The sequence below is a fragment of the Astatotilapia calliptera genome, chromosome 11 (genome assembly GCF_964374335.1).
Source record: "Astatotilapia calliptera chromosome 11, fAstCal68.1, whole genome shotgun sequence".
Taxonomy (NCBI): domain Eukaryota; kingdom Metazoa; phylum Chordata; class Actinopteri; order Cichliformes; family Cichlidae; genus Astatotilapia; species Astatotilapia calliptera.
The window spans coordinates 29,318,991-29,334,501 of NC_137432.1; the positions used below are offsets into that span (position 1 = coordinate 29,318,991).

A 15,511-nucleotide genomic window follows, 5' to 3' on the forward strand; every position below is an offset into this window, starting at 1 on the left:
ATATATATATATGTATATATGTGTGTATGAGCTAGCAAAAGTTAAAAGAACGGCAGCACCTTTTAACACACAAACTGACAAAACAGTGCCCCCTGGTGGTGAAAGAAAATTCAGTTAAAATTTTAAGAGGGTGGTTACAAAAAGTACCTTTGAGCTGCTTTGATGTTAGAAATGAGCCAATTTGTTTACGGGTGCCTTCCCAAACTGCAGAGCACAATCAATTCATAATTTCTGGTTCAAATAAAACCCAACTAGAAGAATCAGATCATCTGAGCAGAACGCGGATGGCCATGTTGTTTGTAGAAGAGGCCTTATGTTTCCTTTTGATGTCTTTGTTTTTACTAGTGGAACAGTGCATGTTCTGTTAGACAGAAGCAGTGTTTAACTCTCAACACTAAAATCCCATTCCTGTTATTATCTAAAAGCATTTTAACACCTACTTGAGAAATTACAGTGCTTGTGGAAACATTCCAGCTGGAGTTTCAAGTACTCAGATTTGTTCAGGCTTTCAAAATGCAGTTTTGAGACACGAATTTAGGATGAACAACAACATAAATAGACATTAGTTTGATTTTGGGCATTAAGACATAATGACTAAGCTAACTGCCTTCAATACAATATTCATGTTTTGCAGAGAAAACTTGGCACTGTTATTTTCTTTTTCCCCCTGAGCTCATCTTCAGATGCTACATTCTTGGAGCTCTACAAAAACAGTTGTCTTCATTGTTTACTCTTTGCTTGCTTCCGTTCTTCATGTCAGGGGTTTCACAGACCAGCTGCGTAAAATCTCAAAGGATGCTGGGATGCCCATCCAAGGCCAGCCGTGTTTCTGTAAATACGCCCAGGGAGCAGACAGCGTGGAGCCCATGTTCAGACACCTGAAGAACACCTATGCCGGACTGCAGCTCATAATCGTCATCCTGCCGGGAAAAACTCCTGTCTACGGTTAGAAAACTGCTTAAAATGAGGCATTATATTTGAGTCGAGAGCAGTGTTGGGTACCGACAAACAAAGTCATTTGTTACAGGTTTTGCCTACTTATAAAAAGATTACTTTTGCATTCCCCAAAATAAACACTGCAATTAAATTCCTTGCAGATGTTAGCTTTATAGATCAGGGCACGTGTTGCCTACTGCCCAGCTACCTTTTGATTGTGTTGCTTTTATCTCATTTCATAGTGAGGTAGCGTTAGTCTCATCTCCTCCGCTACTTTTCCAGTAACAAGATCTTTCACTTCCTGAAATTGACAGCTTAACCGAAGTAGAGGCTGGCCATTGCCGTGTCTTTATCTCCAGCATCACTCTTGCTATCAGAGAGCTGTGTATCCATCGTTTGTGTGCTGTGCTTGGCAGGCACCTATTATCAACCGAAGTTTATAGAGTTTGCATCTCACTGTGATGTTTTTTCCTTTTCCCCTAAAAATTCAAAGTAATGCAAATAATTCTGGGAAGTGAAGGCTGTTCTCTCTAATCTTATTTGCTGTGGTACACGTGCACACTGATGCAACCGTACGATTTGATACTAGTAGGCATAAAAATGTCAGTGTGTTGCTTTGGAATTTTTTTTCTTTTTAATGGCAACAAAAGAAACAAGATAACATTTTAACAGTAAACTACGATCTGAACCCACACTTGTTGGTCTTAATATTAGTAATACTGTGACTGGATGTGGGAGTTATGAGCCCTCTTCTTTGTCTATCAATTTTTCAGTTGTAATACAGATTTGAAATCTTTGCGTGGGGTGTGTGCGTGCGTCTGCCTCTGACTTCCTGTTTTTTGCATCACTCACAGCGGAGGTGAAGCGTGTGGGAGACACTCTGTTGGGCATGGCGACTCAGTGTGTTCAGGTTAAGAACGTGGTGAAGACGTCACCACAGACTCTGTCCAACCTCTGCCTCAAGATCAATGTGAAGCTGGGAGGGATCAACAACATCCTGGTACCTCACCAACGGTGAGCTGTGGTCTCCCTCTTATTATATGGCAGTGTTATAATGCTATATTAAGACGTCTTATTAAATAAAGTCTCACGTTAAGGGTTAGGGTGACATGACACTTGGTGTATTGTTATTTAACTACCTCAGTGTTTTTGATCCTTTTTTCTGTCTCTCGATCCACAGACCATCAGTGTTTCAACAGCCAGTTATCTTCTTGGGAGCAGATGTTACACATCCACCAGCCGGAGATGGGAAGAAGCCTTCTATTGCAGCAGTTAGTTTCTTTATGTCCCCCTACTGCAGCAGTTAAATATATAAATTGTAGTTTTTGTTTTGATAATATTCCTCTTCTCTGATGGGTGTTACAACCCCAGCTCTCACTAGGGGGCGACGTGAAAGTAGTAGTAGAAGATGTAATGGATGAAGGCAAGAGTGATAATCTTTCAGAAAGTCAAATAAAGTCTTCACAGACAATAAATCCAAACACTTAAGAGTTATTTTGGGCTTCGATCCCACTCTGTGCAGAATAAATATTTAACAGAAGACTTGCTGTAGCCCTAAACCCAAATGTTAATAAGCAGACACATTCTCTAAGTGTGAGTGATGTTGGGGGTGAAATCCTATTGGGAGAGAAAACTAAACATACAATAGTAAACACCGCTGAGTGCAAACAGAAAAGTAATAAAGACATGAATCAAGTTACAGATTTAGCAAATGAATGGTCACACTTTTGTAGAAACTCAGAGACGCATAAGAAGACGTTAAATTTCAGACACCCTGACTTACAGCTCAACTGATCTTTTGAGCCGTGCAAAACAATAGTTTGTGCAATTGGAGAAGTCACAAGTCAAGCACAGGTACAGTGAGGGGACAGGACTGGGGAGGCGGCAGAAAGGGCTAGTGGAAGCACTGACCCTGGATCAGGGCTGAAACGTACTGATCTGCATGCAGAAAAACATTCAGTGGGTTAGTAACGCAAAGAGAGGAGGAAATGCTGACACTTCTATGAATAATGTGTCACTTTCCCTTCCACATAAAATCCATTCCCCTTTAATAATGGCTCCTCTGCTCCAAACTCTTTGTCAGGTGGTAGGTAGTATGGACGCCCACCCCAGCAGGTACTGTGCCACCGTACGAGTCCAGAGGCCCAGGCAGGAGGTCATCCAGGACCTGGCCTCTATGGTGCGGGAACTGCTGATCCAGTTCTACAAGTCAACCCGCTACAAGCCCACACGGATCATTTTCTACAGGGATGGAGTTTCAGAAGGCCAGTTCAGACAGGTATAGTCCCACTTTTTTTTTTTCTTCTTTTTTTTTTTAAATCTTAAACTCAGGGTTTTACTAAAGATGTGAAAAAAAGACTAAACCAGGTAGAATTCTGCAGTATGTCATTTTATTGTTCAAGACGTTAATTGGCTTCTTACTGAATTTGGGTACGTTATAATCTTTGTAGCTGAGGCATACTGGTAAAGAACATGTTTGTGTATTCCATAAATACTTTTAATCACAAATGAGTAAAGTCGGTAACAGTATTCCCAAATTTCTTAGTTGTATAACTTTTTTTTGAAGTTGGGTCATATGGCAGCACACACAACCAAAAATGATATTTTCATATTATTGTAATTGTCCTCTTCTTCAGGTGCTGTATTATGAGCTGCTGGCCATTCGTGAGGCCTGTATCAGCCTGGAGAAGGAGTACCAGCCAGGCATCACCTACATTGTTGTGCAAAAACGCCACCATACACGCCTCTTCTGTGCCGACCGCAACGAGAGAGTGAGTCCTCACCGCACACCAGCTCATGCTGTTGCTCTTTTAGTATGACGTTTCCGCTTAAAGTCAACATGGTGTGTTCATGTGTTCATCTGTATTTTTTTTTATGTTCTATGTTGGAACATTAACTACTGAAAATGGGCCTCTTTAATTACCTTTTTGTTGTCATTTCGGCTGTTCACCCTCCTGACTGCTGTAATTACATTCGATTAAAGCATTAGGGCCCAGTGCAAACCAAGAGCTCTGGAGTGGCACTCAAGGCCCAGAGAGTGAGACCCAGCCAGTAACAACCTTATTTTCAGCGCTCGCACTCTTCTTACAGAGCATTAGGCTCCCTGGGGCATTAGGCTTTTAATTGGTTGTTTCGAAAGCACTTGGCGAACCTTTGCCTGGGTCTCTCCATCAGCTAGTTCTTCTTTTCAATCATCAGAAATTTTAGTTCCCGACATCATTTAGTGCATTAAAAGCCCTGCTATATCTGCTTTTTTTTTTTTTTTTTTTAATGGCGAAAAAGGGGGAAAACAAGTTGAAAGTCAAAAAGCATTAGTATTGAGGGTAACTGAAATTAATTTTGCTTTTCAAGGTTGGACGTAGTGGAAACATTCCCGCTGGTACTACTGTGGATACGGACATCACGCATCCCTACGAGTTCGATTTTTACCTCTGCAGTCACGCTGGAATACAGGTCAGTCCAACCTCTTCTCCATCTCATATGTTGCTGTTTGTCTACAGTATTTCATCTCCTTCTCCTTCAAAAAAACATAAACGTCTGCACTTTTGTAGATAAGTAATAAATAGGATTCAGGAATAAACCAAACACAAGCGGTTTTAAAGTTTATGATGCAATTTCAACAAACTAACATGAAGCTTATAGCTGTGCGGTTTGTGCAGTGGAAGCTCCTCAGCATAGCAAAGCACATGGGTGGACAAAGAGTACACAGTTAAAGCAAATAAAACTTTCCTTCTCAAACGTTTTGACTATATTTGAGCTATTTAGTTTAGGGGTTTGCTAATCCAGTACCTCAGTAGCTTATCAGCCCCCCTTGCATGGCAAATCGTGCAATTATTTAACCTAAAGTATCATGTAAAAGAGCAGCAGCTGAAGCTTTGTCCAGGAAAATGTGTTATTAACAGCTTTGGTACCTAAAATTTGCTGTCTGTATATTTAAGATGGCGTGGAACCATCCCATATGTCCCTTATTTCAAAACGTGAAGATTAGACTACAGATCTGTAGACGCAGAAGCTGCTTGAGTTAGCTGATTTCTACTTGCAGCATTAATGTTTTATGTATCTATTTTTTTAAACACATATCTCATATAGCTAAGCACAGTTAGGTGATGTTCCTGAGTTTTCTGGGCTGTATTTCCTGTCAGCTGTGTCCCAGTTCCGTATTGAATCTTACTTAATGCTTACCTCCCTCTCAGGGCACCAGTCGGCCCTCCCACTACCATGTACTGTGGGACGACAACTGTTTTACCGCTGACGAGTTCCAGCTGCTCACCTACCAGTTGTGCCACACCTATGTGCGCTGTACCCGCTCAGTCTCCATCCCTGCGCCAGCCTACTATGCCCACCTGGTGGCCTTTCGTGCCCGCTATCATTTGGTTGACAAAGAACATGACAGGTAAGGAGAGCGTTCTCCCCATTTAAACTTGCTCTGTGAAGCTGCTAGAGTTCACATGTGCTGGATGAATTGCCCTTTTTTTGTCACTCATCTTAACGGGTCCTTTCTTGTTCTTTCTGAAGCGCTGAGGGCAGCCATGTGTCTGGTCAGAGTAACGGTCGGGACCCCCAGGCGCTGGCCAAAGCTGTTCAGATCCACCACGACACCCTGAGGACCATGTACTTCGCCTGAGCTACACCAACTCTCCCCAACCATTGCCACTCTTAACACACACACGCACACAACCATGCACACCTGGCATGCCAGTCAAGGGATCCTCATAGGTGCAAGTCCCAGCCCCCCCCCCCCAACATGCCTAATCAAAAACGGACCTGACACTGTGCAGAGGAAAACAGGGAGGAGGGAGGGGAAGAGGCACCCCCACACTGGACTGAGGATGCAAAAGCTGCTTTAAAAAAAAACAAAACAAGAGAGAATCTCAGCACTATTATGCAATATTAAACCAGCCAACTAGTTTATTTTCACCCTTATTAGGCCCCCTCTCCCCTCCGGTTTTCACTACCCCGCCTATGTGTTCGTCCCCTGTTTTGTCTCCTTTACTTGTGGCCTAGTTTGTGGCTGTTCTTTTCCTTTTCTTTGGCATAGTCTTTGATAAATCTGCTTCTTTGCCTTCTTCAGTACCTCAAGTCAGTTTGAGCAGCAGCACTTTTACATTCTGTCAGTTTTTGTGTAATTTGTCTTTGATTTTTCTCCTATTTCTTTTTCTTAAGTTTAGGGGCAGAGAGAAAAAAAAGGACTCAGACTCTGGAGTTATTAAGAGGTGTCTGATGTAGTTTGAAGCATCAATTCATTGACCAGAGGTCCTCCCAGTTTGGTCTTTTATTTTTCCTCTTGTTTCCTTTCTTGTTCTGTCACTTTTCACTAGTGTGTGGGCACGACACCACCAGTTGCTTGTACAGAGCTACATGTTCTTTTGAGCACACTGCCACCTATTGGCAAAGAGGGATATTGCCCCTTAAAAGTCACAAAGAGGAGCCGTTTTGGTGGTCTCAGATCAGTTTCGGATTTATTCCTGAAGGTTAGCTGTCACATTTAAACGGAGGGCAGTTTATATTATATATCAATTTGCTGAGTTGCAGCCATCCATGGATTGTATTTAAAGTATTATTGACACGTTTATTTGAGTCTGGTTGCTATATTTCTTCTACATTATGTGAAACATTTTAAGAATCTAATTCTTAAAGAAAAGAGAAGATTTAATCGTGTTAGCTTTTGTTTTTAAATCGCCCTGCATTCATTTCTCTCAGTGCTTTATCTTGCCTTTCCCCCCTTGTACCTAAGACGGTGGCTAAATACAGATGATGTCGATGGTTTCCTCTTGTGCAATAATCAGTCGAACGAAGGGAAGAGGATTTTTAGGGGACTTAAGTGACTCAAAAGTACAGTTTTCACATTTCATATGAAAGCGAGTGTCCTTGAAAGGAGAGAAGTTTGCCACTTGCAAGGCACTTTCATGTGTCGCTCCTCTGTGAGCTGAATGACCTGCATGTTGTATGAGTTTGCTCTCGCTGTTGGGCAAAAAGAAGGAGGAAAAAAAAAAAAAGGTGCAGTTTTGGTGATTTTTCGTGTTTTTACTTGAACTAAAGGACTTTGTGCGTCTCCGTGGTTTGAGAATACTTTCGGATCAGTGGGCATGATTTTAGAATTCCTGATCGTCAGCTTGCTAATGAGATTGATTTTTCTTAATTCCTAAGAATTACAAAGCTTTTCACTTGACAGCAGCAAAGTGGAGTATAAAGGCCATAAAGAGGTAGTATTCAAGTGCCTGTTGGAAGTTAAGTGTGTAATCGTCAGAAGCTGTATGAGTTGTTTCAGTGGGGTACAATGATCAAAGAGCGTACACCAACCAGACAGCGTGAAGCAAGAAAGTTTCACCCGATGCCTCTTATTCTTCTCAATAACCGTCTACTGACTTTTCTATACATCTCATTCAAATTAACCTAAGATCAATATATTTATTGTATTTGCCTGTACGGCAGTGTTAGCTGTTGGCTTTGCTTTGGAGCAGCATTCAAGCAAAGTAGGCCAAGTTGTCTTTTTGCCTAATATTCACCAGACATGGATCCAGCTGCTACAGTGTGTTTGTAGGCGATTGGGCTGGCTTCGTGGGCACAGAGTTGGCCTTCTCCCAAACTGTTTTTCTTTTTGTTTTAGATTGATTAGAACCCTAAATCTGAGTTCGGGTTTAATTCCTGCCCACGCGACCGGCCCAAAGTTGGGACTGGCTTCAGAACAAAGCCTAGGAGTCAAGTGGACGACCTTTAGTGTGAAGCGTGTGTCTGGGTAACGGGTCACCACGTAGCTGCTCTAATGCTGATGACCTGAAGTTTGCTCGGGACGTGTTTTTAAAAGTTATCTGCACTAACAGAAGCATGTGTTTCAGGAGTGAACACAGGCGCGGTGCTACTCTGAATTAGAATTTGAAGCTGAACCTCAATGCGAGACTTTAAACGAGCAGGCGGGATATGTAGGCGAGGGGGGGGAAAAAAACTGTAAACCTCACTCACTGAAGGACGAGAAGGCTCCACTGCTGCGGTTGTTGAGGGGAGTTATAGATTTATGATTTTATTTGGGATAGATCTACTCTGAGAACTTGTAAGCGGTACAACGGCAGACGTGTGGTCCTGCCTCTGCTGTTGCATTCGACTGCCTTTCACAGGCTAGCCTTTCAGTGTGGAAGCCAGTGGGTTTGAGCCTTCATGATTTCACTAGTATCTGAAAGCCTTTTTAAAAAGCCAGATCGAAAGTATATTTGTAGATTTTAAATTATGTAATGCACACCACTTATTTTTGCTAACAGAAAAAAATGTAGTCTAATTATTAATCTTAGTAATAAATGTATCATGACAAGTAATGGTTTAAAAAAAAGAAAAGAAAGTATAACAAAGTTTTATTATCGCAATAGACTGTTGACTTGTTCTTGTGTCACTGTATAACGTATAGTGTATGTGTGAACAGTGCTGGGGTTGTTGAAACTAGTTATGTGTGTTTGGACTGTCATACTGTTATTGATAGGGATGTGGACTCTAACCGCCTCTTGCTTTGATGTTTGGAAAAAAAAAACTTGCAAGATGTTGAATGCTTCTTCTTTTTTTCCTTCTTCTTTTGTAGATGATCAAACAAAGTTTTTCATAGAGAGGACAAAGTGTTAACATGCTATATCCCGAATGCCTTTGTTATCGCAGTTTTTCACAATTGCTAAGACTCTTTTCTTAAAAGGATCCCCTGTTTTCTCATATTGTGACTGAACAACATTCACAAAACCTCTGACTCCTCTGGAAGTATCAAACAATAACCTCAAACTGTAAACCAAACAATGTTTGTAGATCATAGACTCAGTCAAACAATGCTGAGCATTCATTACGCTACATCCAAAAATCCAGCGTTCTGGCTGTGTAGCTCCAGGAAAAAAATTCCAATAAATGCATATAAAAAGCATAACTCGAATAGAGTTTAAATACTACCCACTGTAAGTACAAGCAGTACAGGATTACACAGTGTCTGTGGATAAAGTAGGTCAAAAGGCTAAGAAACAAGCACATAACAGTACAGCGTGAGTGTAACTGAAAGTGAACATGTGATCTGTTCAGCTGTGTCGCGCCAGAGTGAAAAAGAGATTTTTGCAACTCAACCTGTTGCATGTGTATTTCTGGGAGTTCCTTTTTTCGAGACGCAAAACATTGGGAGGAGAAATCTTAGTGCGCTGATATTTAACGCAGAAAAAACGGGTCACCTGCTTAACCAGGTGAGCTATGCTGGTGCCCCAGATCCTGCTTATTTAAAGCTGAAACTCCAAATTGACGTCTAACACGGTGCGTTCGAGTGACTAAACGGGTGCAAAACATGGACCGTTTGGTTCAGAGAACGGGATTTAATGTCTTAGCAATTCAGAAAAGCTGTGAGAAATTACAAACCTATTGTAACAACAAACAGTAGACTAGGAGGGGGAAGAAAAAAAAAAAAGGCGATTGATATGTTGAGCTCCTGCTCTTGAATTTTCTCGGGTTTCTTTTAACTGGTGCTGATGCCTGCTCCTTATCGAGAGGAGAGTAAAAGGAATGGGCATGTGTTGTTGTTTTCTTTTAAGTCTTGGTGATCCATTTCAAAGACACGTGTGATCAAAGAATAGAGAAACAAGGTTTAGTAGTTCTCCATTCCTTTGTGTTTGAACCCTGGGGGGGGATTTAGATTGGATTACAACCACCATTGCTTTCTTCAGACTGGTTTCCTTATTCGAGCCACTTCACGTGCACACAGATACAAAGACGTAAGTCTGCGACGTGGCAAAGCCTGTTATCTTATTTTAGCGCTCTTTCTTTTTTGTTCCAAACATTTACTCCCCTCGGTCTACATTCCACGGCCGTACAATCTCATCCAATCCCCCAGCAAGGTGTAAGGAAGGTTAAAGCTGAAGGACAATACTGAGGGATATAGTGTGTGTGTGTGTGTGTGTGTGTGTGTGGGAAGGAATCAAAGCTCATCAGTGAGAACTTGGTGTGGCAGGTTATATGGAAGTTGGACGTGTGTGTGTGTGTGTGTGTGTGTTTGGTGGCTGATTGACTCACTATATCTCTGCTGTCTGTAATAGATGTTCAGGTGGTGTATAAACTACACCCTCGAGGGCAGTTGAACACATGTTTACATAGCAAATGTGTTTGCCTCGCTTACATTTGAAATGTCATCAGCTCGGCTTTGCAAATATTAGCTAGCAGAGAAATGACCTAACATGAGCGAGACCTTTTAGGGGCCTGTGGAAGCGAATGCTTAATGGGATACAAAGATGTTATTCATGCAGCCGATTTTTCTTCAACACACAGCCGTGCTACACAAAAGTGGGAAGGTTTCGTTTGTCCTTCCAGTTCTGCTAGAAATGACTCGTTATATTTGACTTTAAACTAAAGGTACACTAATCTCACGACTGTGTCCTTTTAGCTCTCACTTAGGGTCGCTACGACGACTGTTTATGAGAGCCGTGAATTGGCGTCTTTAGCTGCCTGGTGAAGAAAATGTAACAAATTAACTTTAAAAGGCCGGTGCCTCAATTTTTAACCGAAGTAAAGGTGTATTTTGTCTCGAGGCTTCAATCGGTATTCCTCATTTTGGTTGCTCTATATTTGCAGTGGAAGGTAGCGAGAAAAAGTCCACAGAAAGTGCCTTTCCTCTTGATGGTGCTGTAAATTGAAAGATGAAATGTAAAAATCAAAGACGTAGAATCTCCTTTTGAAACACACATTGCAATGCAGGAGTTGCTGCATTTCTCTCTCACACACACAAACACACTCACAGTAAATGGTTTTTGTTTTTTGTTTTTTTGAGATGGCAATGCAGAGTTGTTTTTCATGTATTTAAAGATTAAGCCTACATAGTAAAAGACATTATGCCAAGTAAATGGTTGTGGTTGAGCTCTTGCTTTCTAGTGCATTTTTAGTGTCTTGGACCAATGGTGTTGTTGGTACAGTGGAATGTGTGTTTGGGTGGGTTGGCGGAGCCAGGTGGTTGGGAGTGACACAGCCCAGCCCACGAATGGCAAACATAGCACAGCACTTTAGAGACTGCCACAGTCTCTGTCCCTCCAGTCCCCTTCTTCCTCCCGCCCAGGAGGAGGAGAGGATCCAGACCTCAGCGTAAACGAGGAGACGACGAAGGGATGCGCGTTACCAAACGAGGCAGTCGGTCATTAAAAGTGTGCCTCATGCTCTTGTGACTTTAATGGCTCGGTAGAGTCTGCCTGCTCTCAGGTGGCGTGTTCTCGTCAGGACTGCCACTTTTGACACTTTGTTACAGCTAGGGCTGGGTGTCACAAACGTCACTCATCAGTACCTCCTGGTTTTTTGGAATTGGAGTTTCGAAGCAGGCTAGAACTTTCTTTTTCTTTTTTCTTTTTTTTTTTTTGCACTGAGGGAAAGCAACATGCGTGAGGAGGCAGAAAGGTGTCTTATTTTTTTTTTAAACATGTGGTTCAGAAATGAAATGAACAGAGCCAGTGTCAGTATTGAGACTTGTCTCAAGATGCCCAGCCCTAGTAGCAGCCCCATGGCGTTCTTTCATCTTAGAGCAATGCCCTGCCATGTGTCTTGTCCCTGTCGGAGGGAATGCGTGCCCAGCAGTATCCTCGTCTTGAGCCGGTAGGGATTCGACTGAAAAACCGAGTATGGTCTGTAGTTCTGTGGGTACCTTTTCAGTCCAGGGGGTGAAATCTTTCTATTACAAGAAATCTCAAAAAACACTGCACCTCACTTACCTTGGTATGCTGCATATGTTATACTACATGAAAGAAAACTGCAAATTGCTTTTATGATATATAATGCTTGAGTAATGCCTGATTGCGATATTCTTATACGGTAACTATTTTAGATTCGAAATAAGTATAACTGTAAAAGATTCTGTTTTGTCTTAACACTTATCCAATTTTGAAATATTGTTCTTGAGCCGACTTTTATTTTGTTGTCCTATTTAAATGTGTTGTTCTTTAAATATATATATATATGAAATATATATATGCGGAATATTTTATGGTGTATTTATTGAGTCCGTTCGAGCGGCTGGAGTGTCCGCATCAATCTTGCAGCGTGGCGGGGGTGGAGCCAGGAGGGAGAAGCCTTGAGCCCCTCCCCTTCCATGTTGACGCCTTATTCTCCTAGACACGCAAGCACAACAATATGGAGGGGGGTGCGGGGTGGAGGAAAGGGCGGCGGCGGCGGATTTTGACTTGTTCCAGGTCGACTTCCTCCTCCTTCCTTTTCCAAATATTCTTAACCCTCCCATCTTCTTTTACCACCCGTGAAGGCCAGACGCCAGCCCCCTACATGTTGCAGCTCATCTCTGACGAAGGGAACCATTTCTGAACCACACTGACTTGTGTCGAATAGCTGACTTTTCATCCCAAGCTGCTAAATTGGTACGTTAGCCATGTAAATTCCCTGAGCCAGTACAGAGCAAGTAGTAGAGTGTAAAATAAGTTTAAAGAAAAATACGGGGGGAAAGAAGGAAGGATGTTGGAAAGGCAAAATTCATTGAATTACAGTGAAATGTTTTAGCAAAGGCGTTGCTTCTTTCCTCTTTAAATGTCTCCTATTTTGTTTTGTTTTGTTTTTCCTTGTGCCAGAATATTTTACAGCAGGACCAGGTCTCATTCCACAGGAAAACACATGCCTCAGCCTTAAGTGCGTCCTTACGTAATATAAATCCGTGTGACTTTTGCAATGCCTGTGCTGTGTCGGGTGGCCTACCAAGAAAACTAGCCTACGTACTTGATCTGCCCTGATATCTCCAACTGGCATACTCATCTGTTCTCGCATGTAAACCACTAACATTGCTACACAACGTAGAGCGCTCTGATGAATGAACATTTCTCTGTTTAATATGTACTGATGTCAGAACGGGAGCCAGGTCTGGGTCAAACTGCCTTTGGAAACCCTTTTCAGTATTTGGTGTTACCTGTTGAGCAGTGCCTACAGCCCGAGGGCAGTTTGGATATGTACGTATGCTCGTTAGATTTTATGCACTTGCCTGTATTTTGTAAGCTCGTTGCTCGGTTGACACAGCTCATTGTCGCTGATTGCAAATCCAAAGAAGGATCCAAAGAACAGTTTGACGCAGGCCTTACACGAGAACCAGGCGGTTCCCCACTGTGCCGGATTACAGAGACCTGTGCCTGTACAATGAACCAAGGATGTTGTGATGATTTTTTTTTTTTTTTTTCCTTTTAATTATCTGTTGGTTGTCCCTCACCTCATCGGAGGATCAGAGACATTGACCTTTTGAGTGTTGTCAATCTTCCAAAGCAAGAAAAGCCCTCTGTCCTTTTAAACCGAATGGCTTTTGGTTTATTCAATGTTTACCGTAATGTTTACTCCCATGGCTATCTGATGTTGAACCTGTTTTCATTACATTAGCATTCCAAAATGACTTCAAACCAAAAACTGCTGAAGAGATTAGGCTCCTGACGCCGTTTACCTTGTATACACTTAATGGTTTTGAAGACAGATTATTTGAGAGTGGCCAAGGATATCAAACATTTTGGGTACTCTGATTGTTCCGATGCATCGTCACTCTTCTGTCAGTCTTATTTCAAACTAAAGATCTTGAGCTCTGATACCTCTGAGTGAGGCACCAGCAAACTGACGTGTACGTTGAACCTTCACCACCAGATCATCCATGTCTCAGCCTCTGTATTTTTGCAAAAAGCTGTGTTGTACCAACAGCTGTATTCCTTTCAGTTTTAATTGTCTTTCTTTTGTTACTCTTTCTCTCTTATAGGTTGTTGGCCTTTTTAGTGTTGCTTTGCTTCAGTTTGAAGTGTATCTTTGACTAATACTTGCAATAAAAATGCTTTGCTTTATCTTGGTCGTCTCACTGGGGAAACTTTTTTTTTAAAATGTGTAATAAGTGGAATTGCAGAAAATGCTGTGGGTAATAAAAATCACATATTGCCACCATGTGCTTTAGAAAACACCGGGCTGCTGTCGAAATGTGTAGGTCCCTCACAGCCTACACATTATATATTGTTTTATATTTTATAGAGAAGGATGAATATAATCTCCCTCCCTCAGCCAAGTTTGCTTGGGACCAGCTCATTTTTTTTATTTCACTGGTTGAACCTGCTCTGCAGCAGCTGTACCACACCTCTCCCTCTGGGAGAGCTTTGAGGCCAATATGAGAGTGCAAATCTCAGTCTTCCTCGTTTCCTCCTGATCTGCAGCACCATCTTCAAAATCCTTTGTCTGATACAGTCTCTATCCCTCCTCTGCACATGTTCAGACCATCTCAACCTTGCCTGTCCAACTTTGTCTACTGAGCTGTTTTATTCATTTCTAATCTTTTCTATTCTGGTCACTATGATTGAAATTCATAGCACCCCCAACTCTGCCACTCCAGTTTGTTTTTCTTCTCTGTCGGTGCCACAGTCTCCAGACCAAAATAACTTTTTATTGAATTTTTAAAAAAACTTTCCCCCCAAATATGTTAATTTTTTAAATGTGTCGACAAAAGCCAAATTCTTTGCCTTTTCTCATAAATTTTCAGTATTTTAGCAGAAGGGCAGCAGTCAGGGTTTTGTATTTAATACCAAATGAACAATCTGCCCTGGAATGAAAAACTACACACTGGTAAACAATGACAGGAATTCCAACACAAAATGAAAATAAGTAAAATTGCTACATCTCTGCAAAAGCACCAGCATTCCTACTGGGTATATAAAGATAATTTCACTTTCACTGCACAGCAAAACTTATAAACTTTGCTCTGAAATGCTGTTCCCACTAACAGGCTGAGAATTTCATGAGGATAAAAGTGAGTGCCTGAAAAACACTGTAAACAGGATTATTGACAAGCCTTCCTGATGCCTCTGCGCAGCTATGGTAACGGAGCTGCTATCACTTACTCTCTCTGATATCTGTTGACGGGAACAAGCTAAAAATCTGATTGTGTGCTTCCCCTGACACAAATTTATGTCTTTATAGTTAATGTTGGTACATGACGTTTGATCTCACGTAATTCCCAACAGGGCAGCCCTGCCTGAGCAGAGGTATAATTAACCACAGTGACTGAAAACACCTGTGTGGGAATTAAAGCAGCACCCTGCAAACTCACTGAAATGCATTCCTTCATGCAGACGGTTTATTTTGTTTTATTTGATTTATTTATGCATGCATTTATTGCACCAGCCTTGGAACTTCAGTAATCTGCACATGCAACCCTTTTTGCATTTACTGAGATTTTCCCTGTTAGCTGTAAATGATGAGCTTGTTGGTTTAATACTTTTGGTGGGGAAAAAAAAAATCCCAATCAAGTTTTTACTTTTTTTTTTCCATTTTACTTTGTTCTGGTGTCAAAAATGCACAGTCTGCATTAATTTAGAGCAACACTGAGCTCTTGTAACATTAACTATGATTTTTTTTTTTTACTGCACATTTTCTTTTATGACAGCAAGAATTTCATTTATTTGTTTGATTGGTATTTGAGAAGTTGTCATTTATACCCATCCTAAACTACATAACAAATTTATTATCATATTTTTTGTTTCTTCACATTTAAAACTATAAAAAAAAAAATTGTTGGAAGAAACTGGGGAAGCATTAAGCTACAGCAGCCTGATGACAGAACAACAGTAAAACAGAAAAT

The 15,511-nt window shown here is 41.4% G+C and overlaps 1 protein-coding gene across 4 annotated transcripts in view; it reads left to right on the top strand.

Annotated features, from left to right (window-relative positions):
- ago3a (argonaute RISC catalytic component 3a) overlaps positions 1-13,730 on the top strand; it is a 38,989-nt gene extending 25,259 nt beyond the window's left edge. For all 4 annotated transcript variants that reach the window (XM_080308065.1, XM_026185425.2, XM_026185426.2 and 1 more), the window contains 8 exons: positions 761-945; positions 1,791-1,950; positions 2,117-2,207; positions 3,020-3,214; positions 3,573-3,707; positions 4,288-4,389; positions 5,130-5,329; positions 5,452-13,730. In XM_080308065.1, coding sequence (XP_080164191.1) covers positions 761-945; positions 1,791-1,950; positions 2,117-2,207; positions 3,020-3,214; positions 3,573-3,707; positions 4,288-4,389; positions 5,130-5,329; positions 5,452-5,560 — 1,177 coding nt within the window. In that variant the 3' untranslated portion in view covers positions 5,561-13,730. The remainder of the gene's footprint in view (positions 1-760; positions 946-1,790; positions 1,951-2,116; positions 2,208-3,019; positions 3,215-3,572; positions 3,708-4,287; positions 4,390-5,129; positions 5,330-5,451) is intronic.
- The last annotated feature ends 1,781 nt before the right edge of the window (positions 13,731-15,511 follow it).